Source organism: Vombatus ursinus, unplaced genomic scaffold (assembly GCF_900497805.2).
Source record: "Vombatus ursinus unplaced genomic scaffold, bare-nosed wombat genome assembly UNPS02014782.1, whole genome shotgun sequence".
NCBI lineage: Eukaryota > Metazoa > Chordata > Mammalia > Diprotodontia > Vombatidae > Vombatus > Vombatus ursinus.
Genome location: NW_020954560.1, coordinates 5,430,623 through 5,458,465, shown reverse-complemented (window position 1 = coordinate 5,458,465; position 27,843 = coordinate 5,430,623). Strand labels below are relative to the sequence as shown.

Sequence of the window (27,843 nt, the reverse complement as noted above, 5' to 3'; positions counted from 1 at the left end):
TTGTTTTTTTTTCAAGAAATATGATAATAAAAATTTTTCCCTAAAATTTTCATTTCATTTCATTTTCATTACATTGCATATTCTAAGCCCAAGATTTCCTAAAAAATCTTGACCTTTGATTTCATGCATTCAGAGGAGTTCCAGAATGAAAACTCCCTCCACTGATGTAGATTGGTAACTCTTCTATAATTTATAGTTTTAGAAAGTTGCTTGAAGCTCTGGGAAGTTAAGTGAGGTGACCATGTCCTCAACAGTTCATGGAGGTGACTCCAGGTTCTTGTGAGCTCTATCAGAGGAGCACAAGCTCAGGCAGGTTTTACTAAACAGAGGCTGTTAGTGGGGCACCATAGTGCACAGAACATGGCTTAGAGTCAGGAAGACCTGAGTTCAAATCTCACTTTAGACATTTAGTAGCTGTGTGACTCTGGTCAAATCACTTAACCTCTCCATTTGCCTCAGTTTCTTTAACTATAAAATGGAGATAATACTAACACCTGAGGCTGTTATGCAGATCAAATGAGATATTGTTTGTGAAGTGCTGTGCAGACCTTAAATGGATATATAGATGCTAGCTACTATTATTAAGCAAGAAAGACTTCTAGTGCACCTTGGTGACAGACTGCACCTGTCATATGGAGAACAGTCTAAATGTGAAGATGCGTGTCATCAGAAGGTTACCCATCAGGTAATGAATTTTTCCAGTCACTGCAGCTCCTGATAACCATCTCCCTATGTGCCATCTGCACCAAGAGGGAGGAAATCACAGATCTCTGATAAGGGATAATTTCTTTTTATGTTCCCCCCATTTATGAACCTGATGTTCTGTACACGTTTCTATTTGCTAAGTTAATGTCAGTTCTAACAATAATTCTCTGGCTTCTCCCCCTTCTCACTTAAGCACCAATTTGGATCATTTCAAGGTCCATGACAATCTCTCTCTCTCCCTATCTATCTATCTCTCTCTCTCTCTCTCTCCCTCTCTTTGTCTCTCTCTCTATCTCTCTCACATGCACACACACACACACACACACACACACACACAAACAGAGTTCAGTGACATCCCAGCTAGATGGAGAGATACAAATGAAGTGTGAGTAACTCCTTCTGAAAGTTCATTGGCAGGGCTCAAGGATGAAGTCACTTGGCCAATCCAAAATAAGCCTGACCTCATCTGGTTTTAAAGAGGGGAGCAGGTGCGAGCGTGGTGAATACCATTTTTGGAGAGTGGACAATTTGGAAATACCTGGGATCCCATTTGTGCTTCTCTTCTGTGCTCTCATTACTCAGACTGGGAATTCCATTGTATCTAATAGCTTCCCTTTGTCTTAAGGTTTCAGAATGCAACTGTGCTCTTTTTGTTAGAACAAAGAACTGGAAACTAAGAGGGTACCCATCATTTGGGGAATGGCTGAACAAATCATGTTATGTGAGTGCAATGAAATACTACTGAATCATAAGAAATGATTAAAAGGATGGTTTCAGAGAAACCAGGGAAGGTTTGTATGAACTGACGTAGAGTGAAGAGAGAAGACCAGGCAAATGATTTATACAATAGCAACAGCATTGTAAAGAACATTTCAAAAGAGAAACAATGATGCAACATCCTACCTACCACCTGACAGAGAGATGATGGACTCAAGACACAGAAATAGACATACATTTTCATTATGGCTAATGTTGGAATTTGTTTCACTTGAATGGGCATATTTGCTACAAGTAATTATGGGGTTGGGATGGGAGGGGGGCTAAAGATAGAGTAGCCAAAAAAAAGAAGAAAAAGAGGGTACCTGAAGCATTTTTTTGTAGTTTCGTGCACAGTCATCTTTTTTATTATACTGTTATGGAAATGTTTGTTTTATTCCATAAATTAAAAATAAAATAAATAGTACCTATGTCCATCTTTTACTACCACAGAAGTCACTCTTTTGAGTCCCGGTGAAATTTTTCACCTCCTAGAAAAACAACTTTTCTGAAATTTAACCATATATACAAGCTCTGAAGCATTTTTAAATGCATGAAAAAAGGAAGGCCAGAAAGAATCAAACAAGAGCAGCTTTGAAAATTACATGTTGATTTTATTATATATTTTAAAAGAAAACTAAATCGTACATAGTAGAAATTCAGTTTCATGTTCAGTCCTTTTTTCCCTGTTCTGCTATTAATATGGAAATGCTTGTTAAATTTTTAAAATTTGAAAAAAGACATAGGGGCAGCTAGGTGGTGCAGTGGATAGAGCACCGGCTCTGAAGTCAGGAGGACCTGAGTTCAAATCCGGCCTCAGACCAAACATTTGACACTTACTAGCTGTGTGACCCTGGGCAAGTCACTTAACCCCAATTGCCTAAAAAAAATTAAGCGTTAAAATAAATTAAAAAATGAAGTCTAGTTGATGCTGATAGTAGCTATGTAACTAATCCATAGTTACACATAGCTAATTCTTACTACCCCAGGTAACTGACCAGACTACAACTTAAAGATGAGTTGTTGATTTCATTTGGAAAGGGAGTTTCCATACCAGGAGTACCCTGTTCTGAGGAAATGACAGGTTCAGTGTCCCTACCCCACCTAATAAGAATAATAACTCACACTTACATAGCACCTGAAAGTCTACAAAACACTTAACTTAGAATAACCTTTGCTCAAACAATCAATTAACAATTAACTTCATGGGGGTGAATAGTACAAAAAATGCCTGTTTTATGGATGAGGAAAAGCAGGTTCAGGCATGCCTCATTCAAAATCATACAGAAACTAACTGGGAGGCCTAGAAATCAATTCCATTTTGGCACAGTTTGCCATCCAGTTGTTTTTTCAGTCATGTCTGACTCTTTATGACCCCATTTAGGGTTTTTTTGGCCAAGATACTGGAATGATTTGCCATTTCCATTTCCAGCTCATTTTTCAAATGAGGTAACTGAAGCAAACAAGGTTAAGTGACTTATCCAGTGTCACACAGCCAGTGTCTGAAGCCAGATTCGAATTCAGGACGATGAGTCTTTCTTACTCCAGACACAGTGCTCTATCCATTACACTAAGTAGCCAAGTGGTTTTATTTGAACAACACACCACATATTCCTATTCTAGAGCTTAATTCTGGACCCATAGGTGATGATCTTGAGTCCTCTTGTGAAATACAAAACTAAGGAAATTCAAACACCTATAGAACTATCAAAACACCATAAATCTCAAAGTCTTTGCTTGTATGAACAATAAGCTCTGACCTAGTCTGTGTCCTCAAAGGGTCTTAGCATTACTGGGTCAACTGAAATGTGTAAGCCTGTCTGGTAAGGTGATAAGGGTAGGGATTATGTCTTCTCCTGAGATACTAAGCATGTTATTATTGACTGATTGAATGAGTAACTAATTTGGAGTCTCCTAGGACATCTAGCTTACTCATAGAATGAACCCCAACCCTTGGTATAGTCCTAAAATCAACTCAGCTTTCTGGGAAGCATCCAAATGGTCCATTATAAATTAATTTATTCAACACATTCATACCTGAGGATAAAACAAGAGACAACATGATCCTAGTTAGTTGGAAAACTCTGCTTACCTAAGAGACTAAGAGCGTTATCTAAAGATGAAGGGACAGTCAGCTGGGAATTGCTACGTGATGATGGCTGTATTTGTGAAGGTCATGCAAGAAAATAATTCAATGATGATGGATCATTTTGCAGAATGAACAGTTCTGTGGGCTGATGATAAGTCTGAAGAAGACTGAGCTAATATCCTCGCCTGAAGGGAGCACCATACACAGCCAAAATTGCATTTAGACAGATATGATGCTAAAAATAATACTTGAATTTTGCCATGTAGGCAGCATGCTTTTTATTGACTAAATAACAAGATGAAAAACTGATTCAATAAGGCTGCCAACATGGCATCGGACACCAGTCCGAACTGAAGTTTTATAAAAGAAAAGGCTCTGAGGGTTGACTACCTTCGACTTTATAATCTCACCACCCCTTCTCAGCCTTAAACGATGGGTCAAAATTAGTGGCAAAAGGGTCCTAGAATCAAACCCATAACTAAGGCAGAATGACTGGAGCTTTGCCTCAAGGCAAGAAAAAATTTAAAGGACAATGACAGCATTTATGCTCCCTCCAGCAACAAATAAACAACTGAGCTTAACATTTAGTCAGTATCATATATTTTAAGTTGGAATGGACTTTAGAAGACATCTAGTAGTCCACTATTATCCTACCCCTTCACATTTTATAACTGAGGAAAACAAGACTCAGGAAAGTGAAGTCATTTGCTTCTTACAGGCAGCAAATATCAGAGGTAGAATTTGGAATTTGGTCTTCTGGCTCTAAGGTTGTTTTGTGATACATGCCTAGTTGTGGTTGGTGAGAGTCCTCAGGAAAAAGAAGGGTATGTCTGAGAGTGGGAAGAAGAAGGGCAGACATTTTTGCCTAACCTCACCAAAACTTGGCTCTGTAAAGAACCATTAAGTGATAGCCTGGAAGAGGGTCATAGAGGGGCCCTGGTCTATAAAGTGCTCAAGTCCCTAGATTTGCTTCTATACCAGAGCTTCATGGAAGCTATGGAGTGGGAGGCTGATGATGGAAGCAGGCTTTTCAGTGATTACATCAACCAGGGTTCCTCAGAGAACCAGAAAGCCATTTTTATTCCCAGTAGGCCCTGGATCCTGGACAATGCCCCAGTGGAAAGAGGGCTGCTGGTTCATTAGAGTGTTCCTGGGCATGTTGAACACATCTTGTAGTCATGCCTATAGAAAGAGTAATGATTTTGGAGTCAGATAACCCGGATTCACTTATTCATTCCATTTATGCCTATTAAAGCCTGCATGGTAACTTTGGGTCTCTGTTTTCTCATCTGTAAAATGAAGGGATTGGACTGAATGTTCTCTTAGTTCTTTCTGAGCTCTGCATCTACACTCCCATGAATTGACAGGAAGCCATTGAAGATTTGTGATCAGGGCAGTGACATGGCCAGACCTGTATATTAGGAAGATTATTAAAGTAGCCATGTGAAGGATGGATTGGAGAGGGAAGAGGACAGATACAAGTAGGCCAGGGAGGAGGCTGTTACAAGAGTGTAGACAAGCAGTGATTAAGTCTTGAGTTTGAGTGGTGGCCATTGAGTGGAGAGATGGGACAGATTGGAAGGATATTGTCAAGGTGAAATTGGTGGAATCTGGCAATTGCTTGGAGGTCAGAGTTAAAGGAGAGAAAATAATAAAGGACAATCCCAATGTTTCAAGTCTGTGTATCTGAGAAAATGGTGAGAGGAGAGCCAAGCTTTAGAGAAAAATGCTGAGTTCTGCTTTGGACACCTTGAATTTGCTTTTTTTTTTTTATGTTTGTTTTCTGTCTTATATCTCCAGAGGCCATCTAATCTTGTTCATGTTTATACAAGGCTAATTTCTACACCACATTTGTAAAATGGTCCTCCAATCTGAAATTGAAGATTTGAAGATGGGGCAACCCACTACCTCCTGGCAGCTCATTCCACTTTCGGACATCTCTATTTGTTGTGCAAGTTTCTTTTATTTCTCAAGATGCACTTGTTGGGACTTTCCCAACTTATTTAGGTCATTTCATTTTCACACCTTATATCCCATCACTAGTTCTTTTGACTCAATTTCATAGACTCATTGACTCTGAGGGACCTCCAAGATCATTTAGTCCAGCCTGTAAGTGTAACATCTTCAATATTCAAGGCAGGTAGTCATTATTAAGACCTATTGGAAGGCCTTCCATGAAGGGGAACTTACTACCTCCTGAGACAATCTTCTTTCTCACTCTTGTTAGGTGCTTAGTACTCCCATGCTCTGTCCCAGTACCTCCCCCTTTCAGAACTTATTCTTAAGAAAAGATCTGCAACTTAGTGGTACTGGGGTGTAAATGGCTAGTAACAACTTAAAGTATTTCTTTTCCGTGAGAAATCTGTATTTAACACTGGTCAAAACTTCAAGTTAAAAGAATGAAACTTTAAAGGTGAAATTTAGGACATGAGGAATAAAGGTGGTTGTGGAGTTTTTGAGGTGCTTTTTAAATTACACCATGCAGGCAGTGACCTATTTTGTCTATGCTTAAGGTTAGTCTGATTCCCACATGTTTGTTTATTTGTTTTAATAAATTTAATTTTTTTTCTATTATCAAGGATTCATTTTTTCTCCCTCCCACCTCTCCTACTCACTAGGAAGGAAGGAAGGAAAGAAAGAAAGAAAGAATGAAGGAAGGAAGGAAGAAAAAGAAGAAAGGAAGGATGGATGTAGGAAGGGAGAAAGGGAAGGAAGAAAGAGAGGGAGGGAGAAAATACAGAATCCCTGTATCATATAAGCAAAATTAAGCAAAATAAATTTCTATGCTGGCCATTTCCAAAAATGCATTGCTTATTCTGCATATTAGTCCCTCATCTCTCTGTCAGGAGAGAGGCAGCATTTTTCATGAGTCTTTTGGAACTATGGCTGATCATTTAACTGAACAAGATTTCTACATCTTTTAGAATTTTCTTTTTTAAGAATATTGGGCACCGAGGTGGCACAGTGTGTAGAATCCTGGACCTAAAGTTAGGAAGACTCCTCTTCCACAGTTTAAATCTAGCCTCAGGCACTTATTAGCTATGTGACCCTGGACAAGTCACTCAATCCTGTTTGCCTCAATTTCCTCATCTGTAGAATGAGCTGGAAAAGGAAATGGCAAACCACTCCAGTATCTTTACCAAGAAACCCCCAATGGGGTCATGGAGAGTTAGACAGGACTGTAACAACTGAACACAAACACAACGAAGAATATTGATCTTATCTCTTATGAGTGGTTGCCCTCCAACCCAGAAGTCATCTTTAGGAATAAGCCATCCAGGGATGTACATTGTAGGCAAGCTGTTCCTTAGACTGGTGGGTCATAGGACCACAGCTTTAGAGCTAAGGAGACCTTTTGTTATTGCTGCTGTCACTGAGTCTTTTTCAATCATGTCTGACTCTTTGTGACCTCCTTCAGGGTTTTCTTGGCAAAAGTACTGGAGTGGTTTGCCATTTTCTTCTCTAGCTTATTTTACAAGATGAGGAACTGAGGCAAACAGGGTTAAGTGACTTACTTGCCCAGGGTGACACAGCTAGTAAGTGTCAGAGGCTGGGTTTAAACTCAGGTCTTCTTGACTCCAGGCCCAGCATTCTATCCTCTATGTCACCTAGATGTCCTGAAGGAAACCTTAGAAGGCACTTATTTTAACCCCCTCAGTTTACAGAAAAAGAAACTGAGGCTGAGAAAAGGTAAATCTCTTAGCCAATATCATACAGATAGCAAGGAGCAGGGTTGGAATAGAACATGAATCCTCAGAGCTTTGGAAGGCAGATGAACCAAAGAGAGTAGCTGCTGTTTTCAGTCTGATTCTGAGCCAAAAAGAGGAACTGATAGGGGGGTGGGTAATGATGGAAACCTTAGGAGGAAGTAACCTCTCCATCCTAAGATTTCCAATAGAGATTGAAAGCCATATCTTCTGGATTTGGAGAGAGAAGATCTCAAAAGTTTTAGGCCTTAAATTCTATAGGGGAAGTTATCTTAAGAAGTTATGAGAAGTTGTCAAGAATGAATGTCTGAAAACACAAAGAGGATATTTAATGAGGAAGAGAGAGAGAGAAGAGAGAAGAGAGAGAGGAAGAGAGAGAGAGAAAGAGAGAGAGAGAGAGAGGCAGAGAGAGAGACTGGTGTGGGCAAATAGGAAACTCATCAATCAATTTAGAATTTAAATGAAATGGACAAAGTTGTAACCAACGGAAGATGAATACAAGTGCATGGTATGGCCCTCTAAGAATACTGGCAGGAGTAATAAATTTCAAAATTAGGTGAAATTTGTCAAGAATTAGAAAAGATTTTAGAAGTTAAGTTAAGAAGAAAAGAAGCATGAAAGAAAAGATTGAATCAGTGTTCAGATGGAGGGGATGATAATAATGGAGAAAACATCAGGTCACAAATGTAGAGCTAGAAGACAGAGGTCATTCTTATTTAACAGATGGGAAGCTAAGGCCCAGAGTGGCTAAGGGACTTGCTCAAAGTCATATAGCAAGATGGCAGCATAAGAGGGAGTCAAACCCAGGATTTCTGACTCCAAATCAAGTGTTCTTTACACTTGCCCCCCATGTAGGACTAGAATATAGTCAGGCAGGGGATAGCACACCTTGCTTGGGTGCTCCCAGAAGGAGAAGGTCATTTAGGGTCTTTGGCAAGGACATTTGGGAATTATGGACTGAAGGTAGTTCGCTTTTCAAATTTTTGCTTGGGGTTGAAGGTTGTTAGCTCAGATTCTTGGACCTTGGCCTTGGCCATAGGGGATCATTCCTCTTAAAATTTGCACTGATTGTGGCCCAGACAATGGCAAAAAAGCTCAGAATTTTCTTACCTTTAAGGTAGGTCTCCCAATCACTTTGTCTTTATGTATCCTAAACAATGAGGGAACTTACCTCTCCTTCCTGTAGAATCCAAGGATTCATTTCAATTCAATCAACAAGTATTATTAAGCACACTGTATGCCAGGCATAGTGCCAGGGAATGCCTACACAAACAAAAATGAAATGATCACTGCTCTCAACTACCTTACATTTTACTGGGGTGGGGGGGGATCAGTATGCATATAGACAAGTATATATAAAATATATGCTAAATTAGAAAAGATCAGTTGAGGCTAGGGAGAGTACTAATAATTATGATGAATCAGGGAAACTTTGCATTGGAGGTTGCATTACAGCCTTGAATGCCCTGTCTAGGGAACATGAGGTAGTCCAGTTTGGTTGGGACACAGAGTAATGGGAAATGAGCCTAGAAAGATGGGTTGGAGCAAGATTTTCAAATAAATAGTAACCAGAAGAGTTCGTATTTTTATCCTAGAGACAATAGTGAGCTTCTTAATCAGTACATGGCAAGGTCAGTCTTGTGTTTTAGGAATGAATATCCATTTGGAAGCTATGTAGAAGATGGATTGGAGAGTGGAGGAATGAGGCAGGGAGACAATGGTAGCTAGGTGATGAAGTGGCTAGGGCACTTGGTCTGAAGTCAGGAAGATCTGAGTTCAGATCTGGCCTCAGATACTTACTGGCTGTGTGACCATGAGCAAGTCACTTACTTACCTTTTGTTTGCCTCAGTTTCCTCATCTTCCCACATTAGTCTAGGAGAAAAGTGATAAGCTCCTGAGCTACAGGAGTAAACCATGTGAGTAGAGAATGGGACAGATTCTACAGTTATGGACTTGGCACATTTATTAGGTATAGGGGAAGGTGAAGGAGAATGAAGGGTCAAGAATGATGCCCAAGTTATAAACTTGGGTGATTGGATGAATGGTGTGCCCTTGTTAGGAACAGGGGAGTTAAGAAGAAGGATATGTTTTCTTCCTGGACCTTCCTGGAGAGGATTTATGGGAGCACAGGGACAAGAGTCATGCAGGACTACAAGTCAAAGATGGGTCATGATCTATACCACTGAAGGGAGTGTTCGCCTCAAGAAGATCACAGAAGATGACATACAAATATGGAAAAAAAAATGGGGTAATCTGGCTTATCCAGATAGGCTGTGTCTTATTTTAATCTCTGTATCCAAGTACCTTGCACATAGTAGGCTCTTTATAAATGTATGGAGTTGAATTAGAGATCCTTTAGTCCAACCTCTTTATTTAATATATGAGGAAATTGAGACCCAGAGGGCTCAAAATCTTTGACCAAGATTTTCTCAGTTAATAAGTGGCAGAACAATTCCCAACATTAGAACTAAGTTCTCTTGAGTACTATTTTCACTACACTGTGATGCTGATCTAGCTACTGACCACCACGGTAGTACAAGGACATGGAATCAGGAAGATTTGAGTTCAGACACTTATTAGCTGCGTGAAGCTTTTAATCAATCAGCTGGTCATGGGCCCAGACGGATTCCCAAGTCACTTGACCTTCTTGGGTTTCAGTGTACTCCTTTATAAAGTGAGATGGTTGGACATAGGGACCTCTAAGGGCACTCCCAGCTCTAAATCTCCATCCTGTCAGTGGTCATTGATGCTCACGTGCAGAAGCAGAGAGGCATATGGCACTATGAGTATTGGCACTGATAACAATAGAGTCCACCCCCCCCCCCCCAGGCTTGTTGTGAGGATCGAATGAGATCATGTCTGTAAAGTGCTTTGCAAACCTTAAAACACTATATAAATACTAGCTATTATTATTTATGTATTTCTTTATTATTATCTCAAGACCTCAGGAACTGTGAATAAGAAATGGAATAAAAGATATCATTACAGAAATACATGACCAAAAAAGGAGGGTCAGTCACACAACAAGGGGGAGGAAGGGGAATAAGCATTTATTAAGCGCCTGCTGTGTTCCAGGCATTGTGCTAAGTGCTTTACAAATATAATCTCATTTGATCTTCACAACAAGCCCCTGAGACTGAGAAAACTGAGGCAAAGGTTAAATGGATTTAGGGCTGGTAGGGACCTTAGAAATGAAAAAAATCCAACTCTCTCATTTTATCACTGAGGAAACCACAACCGGGAAGTTATTTGCCTGAGGTCACACAGATAGCAAGCACCAGAATTAGAATTCAAATTCAGGTCTTCCCAAATTCGGGCTCATTTCCCACACCAGCTGCTTGTTCTTAAGTCATGCAGTTAGAGACAGCTAGGTGTCCCAGAAGTTAGAGTGCTAGATCAAGAGTCAGGAGGACATGAGTTCAATTCCAGCTTCAGATGCTTAGGAGCTGTGTGACCCTAGACAAGTCACTTAACTTCGTTTGCCTCAGTTTCCTCAATTGTAAAGTGGATATACTAATAATAATCTAACATCCAGGGGTTTTTTGTGAGGATCAAATGATATGCATTTGTAAAGCACTCAGCACAGTACTCGACACATTGTAAACATTTAAAAAACATAACCGTCCAGGAGGACCTGAGTTCAAATCCGGGCCTCAAACCGAACACTTGACACTTACTAGCTGTGTGACCCTGGGCAAGTCACTTAACCCCAATTGCCTAAAAATTAAAAAAAATTTAAAAAATCATATCATTCTTTTCTGTAATGGGAAGCATATTGGAGCTGGTGTCAGATGACCATTGTGGCCTTTTACTTATTGTGTAACTCTGGACAACACGTGTGAGCCTCAGTTTCTACTTCTGAAAAATAAGGATATTAATATTTGCATTACCTACTTTGCAAGCTTGTCATAAGTCAAATATTTCATAAAGTTTAGAGTGCTAGGTAAAATGAGATTATTATTTTAGGCATAATCCTGAAGCACTGCAAGGTCTTTGCTTTCTGAATCCTCAGAGACCATCTATAGTCAGCTTAGTTTTGTTCTTTTATGCTCTTATTATATTTTAATTCTTTGAAAGCTGATGATCTGTGTGTTCTATAAATGGTAACCTTATCATTAACCAAAGATCTGGCTATTCTTGGATTAACTAGAACACTCTGAGGAAGCCAGATAGCAGAGAGCCTTTCCTAATCCCCAATCGGTATTTTCCATGTGGAGAAGGCTGTGCTAGGTGGTCACATTAAGAAGGAGAGCGTAGCTTTGGCTGAAAAGGAATCTAAGGGCCTCCTAGAATGCCTGGCACCCATAGGTACTGGCAGTGACTGAGAGATCTTAAGATGTCTTGATGGCCTTGAAAAGATAAATGATCCACACTTTCACAGAAGATTAGAAACTTGGCACCATGCCAGGTTATAAACAGCCTGTATGAACCAGATGAAATGAGAGCTGTCTTCTCCTGGTGTCTTTTCCCAACCTTTATGAGAAAAAATCTTTGACTTAAACTCCATGTTGTCCACTGTGGATTTGAGCCAAATTATGAGACTGAAAATGGCTTAGCAATAATAGCAAAATGAGATAGAACAACTCTTTTTGTATTGTTCTGCCACCTTACCAATGTACAGAGCAAAGGTCAACTCCTAGTTCTGGGGGACCAAGGAAGCCCAGTGAATAAGATCCACAGGTCATCCCCAAATCTCACTACAAATCATTATATTGAATAAATCTTTTGCTCAACCTTTTGCCAGAGCCCATGGGCCAACTACTGAATGTCAACTCCTTTCCTTTCTTTTCCCCTACATAGCCTCCAGTGAAAGTCCTACCCCGAGATGAAGGGACCAAAGACTGCCAGAGGGATAAGAGATTTGGGGAAAACAACTCCTGGATAACCAAAGATAGCTCCCACATGAGCACTGTACACCCTCCCCATGTTGGGCCATGCTCCTAAATGCTGCCTCTTGGTCAGGTGGCTCTTTCAGTGACCCAACTGATACTGTAGAGAAAGATGAGGACTGAAACAGATGTAAGATCAAGGCACCACTAGATATTAATGTATTCTACTCACATGCTCCCACCTCAGTCTCCCCTGAGTAAATACACACACACACACACACACACACACACACACATACGCCTAAACACAGACACACATACACGTGTCCATATGCTCATTCAGGCAATTTTTGCAGCCACGTTCTCTGCTTACCTCTAGGACAATTTCTTTCATTTGGAACTGCTTTTGGGAAACTTTATCCGAAGACACCGGCTCATGGTAGAAGAGGCAGAGCAGGTCATATTTCTTCAGAATCTGCTTGTAGTTCTTTTCATTGAGGTTTACTACCCGGTCCTTTCCATCATAAGTGGGGAAGTTCAGTCCCTCTTCTGCCCTGCAAAAAGGCAGCAGGTAAAAACCCACTAGTAAAAGAGAAGCTACCTTCATTGAGGATGACCCTCTCTGCCTGTCCTTCCCTAGAAACAATCCAGTGCAGTAAAGAACACAAGGGCTGCTTGGGTCGTGTTAGAGCCAAGGGCCGAGACCAGTTTACATAGAATTTGCCTTTCTTTTGCCCTTCTGTTGTTTGATCCAAACTCTTCCAGCCCTGTTAACTTTGCAGTTATGGGACTCAGGACAAAGAGCCCCAGACTCTCTCACACACACGTGTGTGTGTACAAAGAGAGACAGGCAGGGGAGGCTGTCAAGCCAAACCCCAGATACCTTACATAGCTTGGCCCAACTCCTGTGTTGTGAGGAACTCCATTTTTAGGATGCAGTTGTTTCAGGCTAAAAATAAACCATGCAATGAATAAAAAGGACAGATATGACACTATTGAGGGATTCGCTGACGGAGGTGGGGGGGGGAAGAAAAGAGTGCACAAATGAGTGAGACGGCTATAAAGGACGCAGAAAAAAAGTGAGGAGAAAAGAGATAAGGTGCAAGGGCTTCAGTTAGCTAATGGAAGTTGTGAAAAAGGATCCCAATATACACCACAGGTATGGAATCTTTGGGTTGGACAGGATCTTGAAAGGTAATTCAGTCATTTCTTAGAATTATAGAATTTAGAGTTGGAAGGGACCTTAGATCTCATCTAGTTCTACCTTTTCATTTTACAAATGAAGAAACCCAGGCCCCCGCAGGTTCAATGATTTGCCTAAGACCACACCAGCAGTAGGTATGGGGTAGGGAAAGGAATCCACTTTCACACACTCCATGGTCAGCACTCTTGCACAAGTCTGCTAATTTTCACCTTCAAGCAGCTCATGCACAGGCCATCATTCCAGCTACCATTGGTGTATTTTGTGCAATGATGGGATAAAAGTGGAAAGAATTCTTTTTCAATGTTTTACTGATGCTTTATTATTTTTTTAAACATTGACATCAAATCCCATTAACTCTCTCGCCCCAGTGGAATGTTCCTTTCTTTTTTTTAAACAAAGGAGTAGAGTTGGGAAAATCCAGCTGCCAAATGGAATATGTTAGGCAACATATGCCTTATTATAGAATCATGGTGCCCCCACTCCACTACTGAAAGAAGGAATGCATGTTTGGACATCAGTCATCGGGAGTCACAATGAGTCATTATATTGATCTGAATATTGATGTCCCATTAGAATTGTTTTCCTTCACATTATTATAGTCGTTGTATATACTTTCTCTTGGAGTTTTACGGGTTTTGCTTTGTAGCAATTCAAACGAGTTGCTCTTCATCTCTCAGTCTTCATTTCATACGAGATAATAATTTTCCATTATTTTCATATACCATGCCACAATTTGTTCAGCCATTCCGAAACCTATGGCTACCTACTTTGTTTCCAGTTTGTTGTTTGTGCTTGTTTATTTTGCTAATCCTCCAAAGTATTACTGTCTTGGTATATATATGGGACTCTTCTCTCCATCTTTGACCTACTTAGGGTATATGACCAGTAACACAGTTCCAAATTACATTCCAGGTTGGACCAGTTCACAATTATTCTTAGTATTCTGGGAAATGTAAGCTTGCAATGTACCCTGAGTTCTTCATCTGTAGATTTATTGCTTCCCACTGTATTCCTTATATATTATATTATATATATTATTTATTGTAGTATCATGTATTATATTATATTTCTCTTATCCTTAAATACTTTGGCCACATAATGAGAAGATTGACTTCATTGGAAAAGACCCTGATGTTTGGAAAGATTGAAGGCAAAAGGAAAAGGGGACCGCAGAGAATGAGATGGATACATAGTGTCGTGGAAACAAAGCACATGAGCTTGGACAGACTTTGAGAGATAGTGGTGGAGAGAAGAGCATGGAGTGCTATGGTCAATGGGGTCACAAAGAGTCGGACATGATTGAACAACTGAATGACAACCATATACCCACTGCCATCCAGCCTGGGCTTTGCTCGGCCACCAGACGTAGACACTATTCCACCTCATGAGGAGGGGGGAGGATATTCCTCTTCTGAGATGTGGAATGATGAAAATAGGGGACGTCCTTTCTTTCCCTCACACCCCTATATATGTGTATATTGGCTCACATGCATGGGGGCTCTGTCTGCAATCTTCTTCTGCTATCCTGGGGACATTCAACCATCCAATACTACATGTGACGCCACACTGACTTAACAAATAAAACAACAGCAGCAACACCACAAAACGAGATTCCACAGAATCTGCCAGAAACCCAGGGTAGTGTCTCACTCCTCTTATTGCCAGGAAATCCATACTTCTATCCCACTTCTGCCACTGACCTTGAGCAAAGCGTGTGAGGTCTGTCTCTCTGCCTTAATTTCCTTATGTGTAAAATGGGGGAGAATGACTAGACTACCTCTAAAGTCTATGATCTTATGAGTCTAATTCTGTCATTTTAGCCCATTTCCTGTTTTTCTCTTGTTCTCAGAGATAATAAACTCTTGTCATCTGGAGAGTAACATTTCATATGTGTGTGTGTGTGTGTGTGTGTGTGTACACATATACATACATATACATGAAAAGTTATATTTTTACTGATATATAAATATGTGCATGTATATATACATATATATACATACACACACACACACACACACGCATACAAGCATGCACACATATTTATACTGGTCCTGTGATTACATTGGCTTAGGGAACTCAAGACGAGTACATTTCCTCTGCCAATGCAGGTTTGCAGTTATATCACAACTAAGAGTTGGAGAGATTTCCTTGGCGCACTGAGAGTCACCCAAGATCACACAGCCAGTGCATGGCTGAGTCAAGACTTAAACCCAGGTCTTCCTGGTTTGTTCCCTCATTAAGTCTCTTTCTGGGTTCACAAAGCAGTCTAAGATATGAAGAAGCTCTGAGACAGTACTTAAATTTCAGAAATTCTCTCTGATTGGTTCATCAGCCCCCACTCCAGCCTGTTTTGGGGAAAATCTGCTCCTCCTTTCAGTTAGCTCCCCATATTTCAGTCTCTAACCGTGTGCCTATTAGGCTTGGATTAAAATCATGGTAAATGGCTATATTTTCATAGCAACTGCAAATAGCGTAAAAACACAGACAAGAATTAAGGTACAGTATATTGGACTATGATGTGGAGCTTTAGGGGGATGTTGAATTTCTTTCCTTCCTCCTCTTCTTCCTCATCCCTTCTTTCCCCATCTTGCTCAGAAGGAGAACTAGGACGAAAGTGGTCCAACAGGTTAGTGTTGAACAAGGAGACAAAGGAGACTGTGGACCAGATGGGAGTAGTCTCACCAACCCTGGTCTTCTGGTCTATCATTTTCTATTTTCCACTTCAGTCCACTTTGGATGCCAATTTCATCTCATCTTGAGATTAGCACTTTGCTTCTGTTCCTGGTCTGATCTGGCCTGCATTCTCTCCTGTTTTCAAATGCAAGTGAGCTAGGCCCTGACCCCTTTATCTGCCACTTCAGCAGGAGGACTCAAATTTTTGGCTTCTCTCCATTTTGACCATATGACTTCTCCCCAGAAGGAAGGTTTTTCCAAGACCACCCAAAACTAGAAGGATCCAAGCCTTTCTTGTATGGTGTGTGGTCTCCCCTATCTTGCCAGCAGTGTCTCTGGGGAAAGACACACACACACACACACACACACACACACACACAATGCTTCTTCATTGATTGATGTTAGTTGCTCACATACATAAAGAAACTATTGGTCATGTTATTTTTAATAGATTCATTCTCTAAGTTTTCCAGTTATTGTTGTTCAGTCATTTTTCAGTCACGTCCGACTCTCCATGATCCCGTTTGAGGTTTTCTTGGCAAAGATGCTGGACTGATTTACCATTTCCTACTCCAACTCATTTTTACAGATGAGGGAACTAAGACAAACAGGGTTAAGTGACTTGCCCAGTGTCTGAGGCCAGATTTGAACTCACAAAAATGAATTTTCCTGCCTTAAGTTCTGGTGCTCTATCCACTGTACCACCTAGCTACAGAGGTAGAGATGTAACTAAGGCTGTTGCTTAGCATTAAGAATGTTCCTAAGAACATTCAGAAGAGATTAAAGAATGAAGCAGTTTGGGTGTCACTGCTTTGAGGTCAGGTTTCCAAAACTGTCCTGAATTACCTCATCAGGTGACCTTGATTTGGAACATGCTCCACTTAACAGACTTTCTAAGACATGAACACTGTTCTAATACACAGGAGAGCTGGAAATAGAGTGGGAATGAAGAATTCTTTCTTTCACCAGAGGCAAGAAAACAGGGCAGGGGGCAGGTAGAAAATAGTCTGACCATACATAGATGGAGTCATCTTGGCACATGATGAGGCCTACTTCCCCCTAAAAGTCTCGACCACACTCCTATGGGGATTCAGGAAGGGGGCACCATGGCTATGGAATGGTGGGGATGACTACCTAAGTCCCACGTAGCTGTGCAGTCCAGGACTGAGGGGTTCAGAGAATTGTAGTCTCTAACCCCAACTTTCCCCCTATCCCGTATACTAACAGTGCCCTAGGACAAAGCCCCAGCTGCCCTGCTCTAGTTAGGGCTTTAAGTAAACCTGAGTCAGAATTTCACTTTTTTTTTTTTTTTTTACCAGCAAATGGGCTATATGAACCCCAGACAAATTAGGAAAAGCACCAGGAGAATATTTTTTTTAAGATTTTATCTCAGAACTTAAACTGCAACTGACTAATAACAGTGAACCACAAAATGTCCTTATTTTGGAGAAGTCCTGAGTAGCAACTCTCTTTCTAGATTCCAGTTCCATTTGGGGTCTCAAAGATTAGAATTTTTATCAGCTTACCTAATCATGCATGACTTTTAATGTTCCCATAATGAAAAAAAATAGCAGCACAGACTTTTTTTTATATTTTCTGTTTCTTACATCATCATGATATTTCATGTGTCCTCTCCCAAGAGCCATCTCATATGATAAATAGTATTTTTTTTTAGAGAGAAAAATCAGCATAAGGGATCGATACTTTGAGAAAGTCTGAAAATATGAGCAATGGATAATCCCCTGTGAACTTCCCAACTCCATGAAGGAGTAGGTTGGGAGTGTCTTCTCATGTCTCTTAATTTGAGTCCTTCTTGAGCTTAATAATTTTGTTACATTTACTTTTAATGTTTTTGGTGTGTCATTGTTATTTCCATTTCCATTGTTGTAGTTATTGTGTATATTGTTTTCTTGGCTTTGCTCATTTCACTTCGCCTGAGTTCACAGAGATCTTTGCATGCTTCTCTGTATTCATCATATTTGTCATTGCTTACAGCACAGTAATATTCTATTATATTCATGCACCACAATTTGTTTATCCAGCCCCCAATTGGTGAGCATCTACTTTGTTTCCAATTCTTAACTATTACAAAAAGTGCTTCTGTAAATATTTTGGTGTATATGGGGATTTTTTTTTAATCCATGGCTTCTTTGAGGTAAACCCAGTAATGTAGTCTCTGATTCAAAGGGTATGAATATTTTAGTCACTTTATTTGCATAATTCCAAATTGTTTTTCAAAATGGTTGTACCATTTCATAGCTCCACCAACAATGTATTGGTGTGCCTTTGTTCCCACACTCCTTCCAACATTGACTGTTGCCATTGTTTGCCATTTTTGTCAATTTGCAGGGTACAAGGTGAAGCCTCAGGGTTGTTTTGATTTGTATTTCTCTTATTATTAGTGATTTGGAGCATTTTTTTCATGTGGTGGTGAATACTCAGTTGCTTTGAGAACTATTTGTTTATATCCTTTGACCATTTATCTATTGGGGAATGGATATATGTGTGTGTATAAATGTGTGTGTATATGTATACATGTATATAAATATACAACACACACACATATATACATATACACACATATATACACATGTATATATATATATATACATATGTGTGTATATATATAAGAGAAAAAGAAAGAAAAGAGGCAGTTTATGTATCTCAGATACCAAATCCTTATCAGAAATTTGATACAAAGATTTTTTCAGATTTAACCACTTCTCTTCTTATCCAAGATGCTTTAATGTTGTCTATTCAACTTTTCAGTTTCAACTAATTAAACTTATCTATTTTATCTTTTGTAATTACCTCTACCTCTTTTTTAGTTAAGAATATATCTCCTCATAGCTATGAGAAGTATATGATCTGTTTCTCTTCTAATTAGTTTGTAGTATGACCTTTTATGTTAAATTCACGTATCCATTTCAAATGTATTATGGATCATGGTATGAGGGGTTGGGCTCTGCTTGATTTCTGCTAGACCACTTTCCAGTTTTCCCAGCAGTTTTTATCAAAGGGGGAGTTTTTCTGTAGGCCACTTAAGTTTTCCACTTTATCAAACACCAGGTTATTGAGTTCTATTGTTTCTGAACTTCCCTTGTCTAATCTGCTCCAATGATCTATCTCTGTTCTTTAATCAATACCAGGTGGTTTTGATGACTGCTGCTTTATATTATAATTTAATGTCTGGAAATGCTGCTCTTCCTTCATCTTTACTTCCTTTCATCATCTCCCTTGATATTCTAGATCTTTTGTTTTTTTTTTCCAAATGGATCTTATTATTATTTTATTAAGCTCTGTAAAGTATCCTCTTGGTAATTTTATTGTTATAGCATTAGAAGTATAAGTTAATTTTGGCAGTATTGTCATTTTTATTATATTGGCATGGCATAACCATGAGCACTGAATATTCCTCCAGCTGGTTAGGTTATTCTTTAATTCCTTGAGAAGCACTTTGTAATTGAATCTATATGTCTTTTGTGTGCTTTGAGAGGCTGATCCCCAGATATTTTATGCATTTTGTAGTTATTTAGAATGAGATTTCACTTTCTATTTATTGCTTCTTATGTTTTGTTAATATTATATAGAAATGCTGCTGATTTTTGAGGATTTATTTTGTAGCCTGAAACTTTGCTGAAGCTATTAATTTTCTCAAATAGTATCTTTGCTAATTCCCTGGGATTTTCCAAGTAAACCATCATATCATCAGCAAACAGGCATAGTGTCATCTCCATCTTATCTATCTTTATTCCTTTAATTCATTTCTCTTCTCTTATTGCTATTGATAGTATTTCCAGAACTTTGTCAAATAATAGTAGGGAGGATGAGGGTGGGCATCTTTGCTGCATTCCCATAGTTATTGGAAAAAGTTCTAGTATAGAATTTTTTTATTGGTTCTTCACTTTAGATTGTGGGGAACCCTTAGAGTCCCCATCTTTTCACTCCACCATCCATTAAACCCATCAAAATTACTCTGCTTACTCATCTTCATTTGAATTCTCTGCATTTCAGTTATCACTTTTTTGGAGGAAATCAGGGTTAAGTGACTTGCCCAGCCATTCAGTTTTAATAAAAATTAGCTCTCCATGCCACTTGAAGATTTACAGATGCTTTACATTTGATATAGCATTCATTCTTCTCAACAGTTCTGAGATAAACATACTTCCAATATACTCATTATACAGATGGGGACACAGATGGCCTCAGTGATTAAATAACTTTCTTTTTCAGTAAATTCTGAAGGGGCAGATTCAAACTCAGGTCTCTCCTCATTCCACATCCAGTGCTTTCTCTGCAATGCCACATTGGCTCTTTTACATATCAGTTTCCTCATTTGTAAAATGGAAATATTAATAGCATTTACCTCCCAAGGTTGTTTTGAGGATCAAATGAAATATTTATAAAGCACTTAGCACAGGACAAATAGTAAGCATTATATTTATATAATGTAAATATATGTGGATATTAGCTATTATCATTATCATTATTATTATTATTATTCTCCATCTCTTTCTCAACATATATTGCCATCTATCCATCCATTCAGGATCTACCTCCACTTTCATTGATGACTCAAGGTTGTGTTTTTCTTTTCTACTTCGACTGGACTATTACAGGGTCATAATTTGGAAAGATGTTGGGGAATGGGTCTAGGACCACACAGTCCTAGGTACCTTTTCGATGTTTGCTGTCACTTTATAACCTTAATGCGTCAGATTTAGGCTTCACTGAATTCGACCTAAGCCCTCTTTCAGTTAAAGACAAGGTTTATTAGAGCATCTGTCTTATTGACCAGACTCTTAAGGAATCTAAACATTTGTATCACTAATGCAAACAGACAAGATCTTAAGAATCTGAGCCCTTGGCTGGATTATAAGAATCTGAGCAGTGGCTAGATTTTAAGAATCTGAGCCCCCTAATATTTTCTTAATCAACTCACCTTAATCTTAGCTTGCAGTCAAAAGTACCTGAGGGAAGGATCTGTCCCTTAGTCTAAGTATTGATATCATCATTATGATCCTGGCTGTTTGCCTTCCTGTTGCCATGTCTAACATAGCGGCCTCCCGAGGGGAGCTTGGCCTGGGACCTATTGTTGGCTAATCAATGAGAGCCAGAGTGATTTGGGTTTAAGGAATGATCCTTAAGAACAAAATCTAGCCTATAAACCCAATGTCTCCCACTGCATCCAGGGCCATCTCCAGTCATCCCGATCCACATCTTGCCCCTGGACCCAGATAGCCCAGGGGGAGAGAGTGAAGCTGGGAACTTTGCATAACCCTCCCTCACTTAAATTCAATTCACTTGCAAGTCATGACATCACCTTCTTGAGGTTAGAGAAGGAAGGACAAACAGCAACAACCGCAGCCTCCCATTCAAGAAGAGGCAAACGCGAGTTGAAGCCAGCCCTGGAGTCATCCTGTGGGTGGGCTATACCCTAACTTAAAAGCTCACGGGCACTTTTGGCTCTCTGAGCATGACAAATAGCCACTTCTTTGAATAAGCTCAGAAGCTTCCTTTGTTTTGACTCCTACTGTGTTTTATTTTGACTTGTACTTTACCATGGGAAAATTTATTGATTTCTCTGAATGAGAACTTACTCATCTGTAAAATGGGGATAATAATACTTACATTGCCTCACCCACAAAGTTGCTTATGAGGAAAACATTTTTTGAACTTTAGAAGGCTATATAAAGGTGACCTAGTAGATTTTTGTCTTCACCCTTGGACCCCACTCCTTTCATTCCACTAATGGATTTGCTGCATATATAGGCATACCCCTTTGCCTCTGACTGTTTGGGAGTTTTGCACTAAGAACCAAACATTGATTTCCTATTTCACATTATACAGGGCCTGTCCTTCATGTATGATTCATTATGAACCTTCTTTCACTATTTTTTCAGCTGATAGCGTTATCTGGCTGCAGAACCACAACAACACTAATGAGAGATCGATAGTTTCTATGGAAGACCCCCTGCCGTCTCACTCATGTGGTCTTGTTTCTGGTTGAAGCGTTAGGACTAGTGCCAGGTTAAACCGGACACTGTCAATGACCAGATTCCCAACTCCTCTCTGTGCGCGCAACAGGTAGGAAGTTCATCTAGTGGAGGAGAGTATAGTACGGGGACCGTGGAGTCAGAGGAGCTGAATTCAAATCCTTCTTCTGATGTTTGCTACCTGTGTGACCTTGGGCAAATTATTATTTTTTTAGAACTATTTACATTTTTATTAGAAAAACAGGAACATCCATTTGAGAAAATAAGAACAATAATATAGTCTTTGTATATGTCTTAATGTCATTAACTGCTTTCTGGAGACTTTTTTGTTGTTTGGTTGTTTCAGTTGTGTCCAACTCTTCATGGCCCAGTTTGGGGTTTTTTTGGCAAAGATACTAGAGTATTTTTTCATTTTACAGATGAGGAAACTGAGGCGAACAGGGTTAAATGATTTGCCCAGGGTCACACAGCTATGTCACCTTTTTGTTGTTTAACTCAATGAGTGACCTCAATGGTGGGAATTTCAGGTACCATGGAATGCTGGTTGGGAGAGATAGTTTCAGAAGCTCAGGTCTTTGGCACCAGTCAAGGCAAACCACAGAACCAGCCCCCTACTTGTGCTACACCTAGACTGGGTCTTGGCTTTTTGTATCCCAGTTCAGTTGGATCAGCATTTCTAACTCCCTAGGTAAACAAAACTGTGGTTTATTTTTTCTACTTAGTATTTTATTTTTCCCTTGGGCAATTTTTCCTTATTTAACCAACCTCATCTATAAAATAAGGTGTAGAGACAGATGGTCTCTGTGGTCCTATTCAGTTTGAGATCTTTGAAATGATTTCTGAGGACCCTTTCAGCTCTAGTTCTCTGATAAGGTTGTTCAAGTTAAGCATTGGGAAGGACTTAGTTTGACTTTTTAGTTTCTGAGCTCTGAGATCTAAAGCCTACTTTAACTCAACTCAAGGCAATGTAACACAATGCAGCTTAACTCAATGCAATTCAATTCCATTCAGCAAATATTTTCTAATCACCTATTACACAGGGGACACTTGGCTAGATGTCATGGACACAAAAGTAAAAAATGGTACCATCCCTTGTCTTATATATGATGAAAGAGAGAAAAAACTGCTGCAGAGGTATGGTTCCTTTAGGGCCACTGCCCCCTTGCTCCCTGACTTTTCTGCAGTCAGAAGAAAGCAGCTGTCCAGCCTTCTCTATTATATGACATCTCCTAGAACAGCTTCAAATTTTATCTGTCCATTACTTGCTTATTTCTCTAACAACTTCCAGGTGGGTAAGGTGGAAGGGAGGATGTAGCATCTATAGAAACTAGGGCAGGGACAGCTAGGTGGCACAGTGGATAGAGCACTGGCCCTGAAGTCAAGAGTACCTGAGTTCAAATCCAGCCTCAGACCAAACACTTGACACTCACTAGCTGTGTGACCCTGGGCAAGTCACTTAACCCCAATTGCCTAAAACAGAACAAAACAAAACAAAAAACAAAATCAAAAACAGAAACTAGGGCAGCTAGATGGTGTAGTCAACAGAGCATTGGGCCTGGAATCTGGAAGACCTAAATTCAAATGTTGTCTCAAACTAACTGTGTGACCCTGGGCAAATCACTTAACCTATTTGTATCAGTTTCTTCATCTGTAAAATGGGAATGATAAAAGCACTTACCTCCCAGGGTTGTTGTGAGGATCAAAGGAGATAAGACAAAGTACAATATAAATGTTAGCTTTTAAAGTCCATGAAGAAAAGGGGAGTGGGGAGAGGAAAAAGGAGATTTTGATAAATCATTGGCCCAGGTGGTGGGTAGGGAATTAGGAGCAATGTTACTGCACACCAGTTTTAGGGTAGGGCATGTGCACACTCTCTGGCCTTGACCTTCCCCTTGCTTAAAATGCCAATGAGTCCCAGGGAGTGGGGCTTGATGGCAGCTGTCACACTGTTGTCAACCAGTCTGAGTAAACTGATTGACTCACACTTTTGTGATGTGCTGTGGAGTTTGAAGCCATTTGAGGGGGAGGGTGGTATTTCATTAACAATTTTTATTAAAATTTTTTTCTTGAAATTAGTTCATGTCAAATAAAAAACGGGGGAAGGAAATATAAAAAGATCTATGTTACTATCTAGATTCCAGGGACCTGACATTTTATTTAACAGCTACTATCCATCAAGAACTGATATTCTTATCTAGTCATCTAGCACTCAAAAATGTTGAAAATGCACATTTCCTCCAATGTTTTCTCTCCTCCGGGCAATCCCTGGTCTGGAGAAGGTGTCAGAGCCCTACTAAGCCTATCCTCCAATTTTGAATCCACTGAACCTACAGGCACAAAGTCATTTTGGGCTTCATTTGACAGGCGTGCCTGAACTCTGGAGTGTTTGTTCTTCTGGCTGCGTTCCCACAAAGCTCAGTACATCAGTAAAGCACACTAGGACATACAGAGAAGAACAAACATGCCCAGGGCCCCAGGTCACTGAAGCCAGGCTCATTTTCCATAAACAGAGTCCTCCTACCTAGCTATTTTCCACATAAAACGGTTCTCTGCATCAGTCATCTATGAAGGGTCAGTCTCTTACACGTCAGCAAGAACTGCTTAAATATCCAGGCTAAATGCAGCTCTGCATGGGTGGAAATGCTGAAGCAGTATGCTAATACAAATAGCTTTCACCTGCTCCCTTCCTGCCTCCATTTTTCCACTGCATTGCCTCTCCTACTGTGCTAACAGCACCCCCCAATTAGGATCATGGCTCTAAAGCTGGAATGGACCTCCGAGGCCATAAAGTCCAATCTCCTCATTATACAGATGGGGAAACTGAGGCAGTAAGCATCAGAAGAAGGATCTGAAGAGCTACGCTCTTCCCAACAATATCTCAAGATGCCTTGTAGGACTCTAATCTAGAATTTCCCCACTCTTCTTCATGTTAGGGAGATGGGGAGGGTGACTATTTCTGGATCTATTGATAAACATGGCTCCCTAGGAGGGCAGGCCAGATTTCAGCCCCAGTACCACTTCACATCTATGGCCACAGAGGTCTTTTATGCCGCTTGAGTTCTGCTGTATAAACATTCCTCTTCAATGGATGTGGCAGATTTCCATGGATTGGTCAAGTGATCATCTACCTATTTTATGGATTTTTATCACATGCTTATTTTAGCACTCCTTCCCAGAACCACGTTTTCCTAAATCCAGTGCAGTGGAATAGAGATAGGCAGAAGGACTCAACTACATTTAGAATCAGAGGCCCTTGGTTTGAATCCTGGCTCTGGCATTTATTAGGATGACTGTTACTAACAACTCTGTTGTACTTTCATATTTGCAAAGCACTTTACACATGCTATCTCATTTGAATATTACAATAGGCTTGTGGAAAAGAAGCTAGATTTAAAAAATTTTTTTTTTCAACTAACAAGCAGTTTTTTTTTTCCCTCTCCTATCCCTCAAGCAATCTTAAGTATTTAACAGAAATGATTGGAAAGAAATAGGAGTGCCTTATCTACTCCTGAACAGACAAAGAGGAATGTTCCCTTAGGTGGTAGATGCCTTTCTTGAATATCAATGGAAAAAGATTTCAAAATTTGTAGTTGCCCTATCTAGCCTAAATGTGGTTCATCGTGGTTGAAACATTTGAGGTTAGTGAAGGTAGAAAAATGAGTTTTCTGAGATATAAAAAGAACTCCAAAGGTCTTGCCCTCTATGCTGGCAAATACTCCTCCCGATGACTGGAAAACTATGGCTCTGCAGAGAAAGGGAAGAGAACAAGCATTTATTAAGCACCTATTATGTACCATGTGCTATGTGCTAAACGCTTTATGCCTATTATCTCATTCGATCCAAACCTCTATAGATGGTTTTGGATTTGCCTGAGGGTAATACCTGATGTTGATGGCTAGGGAGCAAAGTGGAAGTGGAGGAGCCCAAGGATAGAATGATGTCTAGTGCCCTCTGCTGATAATAGTGTGGAACTGCAGGATGGGAAATGTTGGATAATACTGGTAAACCACAAGGAGAAGACTTGACTATTTTGTACTGCAAATGGCCAAGAATTGATATAGATATTTGGAAAGAAATCTTCTCATTGGGGTATATTTGTTCTCCTGTGATTCTATTTGAGTTTACATTTTATTTTCTATGCTTTCTCAATAAAACTTTTTTTCTTTAATTTAATATCATATGGGGTGATCAGATAGTGATTTTTCTAGATTTTTTTTAGCCAGAGAATGAGAAATCCTCTAAGATATATCTGGGCAAGACTTACATGAACCGATGCAAAGTGAAGTGAGCAGAACCAGGAGAACATTGTACACAGTAACAGCAACATTGTAACAATGATCAATTATGAATGACTTAGCTATTCTTAAAATACAATGATTCAAGATAATTCCAAAGGACTCAGGATGAAAAATAATATCCACCTCCAGAGAAAGAACTGATCGAATGCAGATTGAAGCATATTATTTTTCGCTTTCTTTATTTTTTCCCCTTTGGATCTGTGTCTTCTTTCATAACTTGACTAATATGGAAATATGTTTTGCATGCACATGTATAACCCATATCAAAATGCTTATCATCTCAGGGAGGGGGGGAGGTGAGGGAAGGAGGGAGAAAATTTGGAACTCAAAATTTTTAAAAAGAAATGTTAAAAATTATTTTTAAGTGTAATTGGGGGAAATAAAATATTATTAAAATAAAATATATCTGGGCCTTTTTTGTTATGAGAGTCTCTAACACAAGGCTTACATGTATAAGATGCAGGTCATTTTTAACACCATTTAGGGAGCCACTCTCCTCTTTTTCCACCACCTGTCTCCCTGAGTCACTGTCCAAGCATCAGCAATTCAGAGTGGGAGGGGCACAGAGGTTAATACCAGCCCAGCTCCCAGATATTACCGATTCATCATATCATAGGAATGACCTTGGCCTCCAGTAAATAGGCTTTTGTCAAAAAGCAGATCTTTTTATTATAGCTCCCAAGACTCAAGCCAGGTCATGATTTCCAATTGCTAATAGGGACCCTTCTGAGGGTAAAGGAAATAGTAGATTTCCAAGAAAACTCTTCCAAGAACTCTGCTCCTTTCTTTTTTACTTTCTCATCAGCCCAGTGCCTGACACATATTTAGCAGGCACATAATAAATATTTGTTCCTCACTAGGGAGATCTGTTGGAAAGGAAAAACCATTTTAAATTTATACTGCTGCTTACCTCTCAAGGTTTTTGATGAATGTAAATAAAGTAATCCATGTGTTTTACAAACAGGTTGGATGTTTCTATAAGTTGCTTCACATATGAGAAAACTGGGAGAAAAGGGGAAATACTGAGGAATAGAATACAGCATTGAGGCTTCTGAAAGGTGGTGGGGGTGCTGAGGAGCAGAGGCTTGAAGGGGGAAAAGGGAGAGGATTTGGTCTAGTTATTTAGATGAAAAGATAGATTGGGCCATGGTTGTCACCTAGGTGCAGTGAGGATAGAGGGAACAGTGTGTCAGTGAGGGAATGTTGGTACTCGAAGTAATTTGGTTTGCTACTCAAGAAGTGAAATAATGCACCCAGTTCTCACTAGTTTAGGTCTTTCTAGGGTCATAGATTTAAAGATGGAACAAACCTCAGAGGTCATAGAGTCTAACCCTTCATTTTACAAATGAGGAAACTGAGGCCTAAAGAGGTTAAACAGTTTTCCCAGGGTTATACAGCTAGCAAATTCAATCCAGGTCTTCCAGGATCCAACACCAGCACTCTATGGACTGTACTGAACCATCTCCCATGTTTGAAAAGGACAATAGCATTGCACACAAGGACATACTCGACATTGTAAGAAGCTTGTGAGTATCTCTGAGTCTCTCAGAATCTCAGCATTAGAAGGGACTTCACAGGTCACCTG

At 39.8% G+C, this 27,843-nt stretch overlaps 1 protein-coding gene across 2 annotated transcripts in view; it reads right to left on the bottom strand.

The window, feature by feature from the left end:
- The window catches only part of CASQ2 (calsequestrin 2), a 96,768-nt gene extending 82,619 nt beyond the window's left edge, over positions 1-14,149 (bottom strand). Inside the window, exons 1-2 of one of the 2 annotated variants that reach the window (XM_027866780.1) lie at positions 14,138-14,149; positions 12,461-12,688 (exon numbers count right to left, since the gene is read on the bottom strand). In XM_027866780.1, coding sequence (XP_027722581.1) covers positions 12,461-12,688; positions 14,138-14,149 — 240 coding nt within the window. Of the gene's footprint in view, positions 1-12,460; positions 12,695-14,137 lie in introns of those variants that run through there. The other variant, XM_027866779.1, reaches the window with a different exon arrangement.
- Between the last annotated feature and the right edge of the window lie 13,694 nt (positions 14,150-27,843).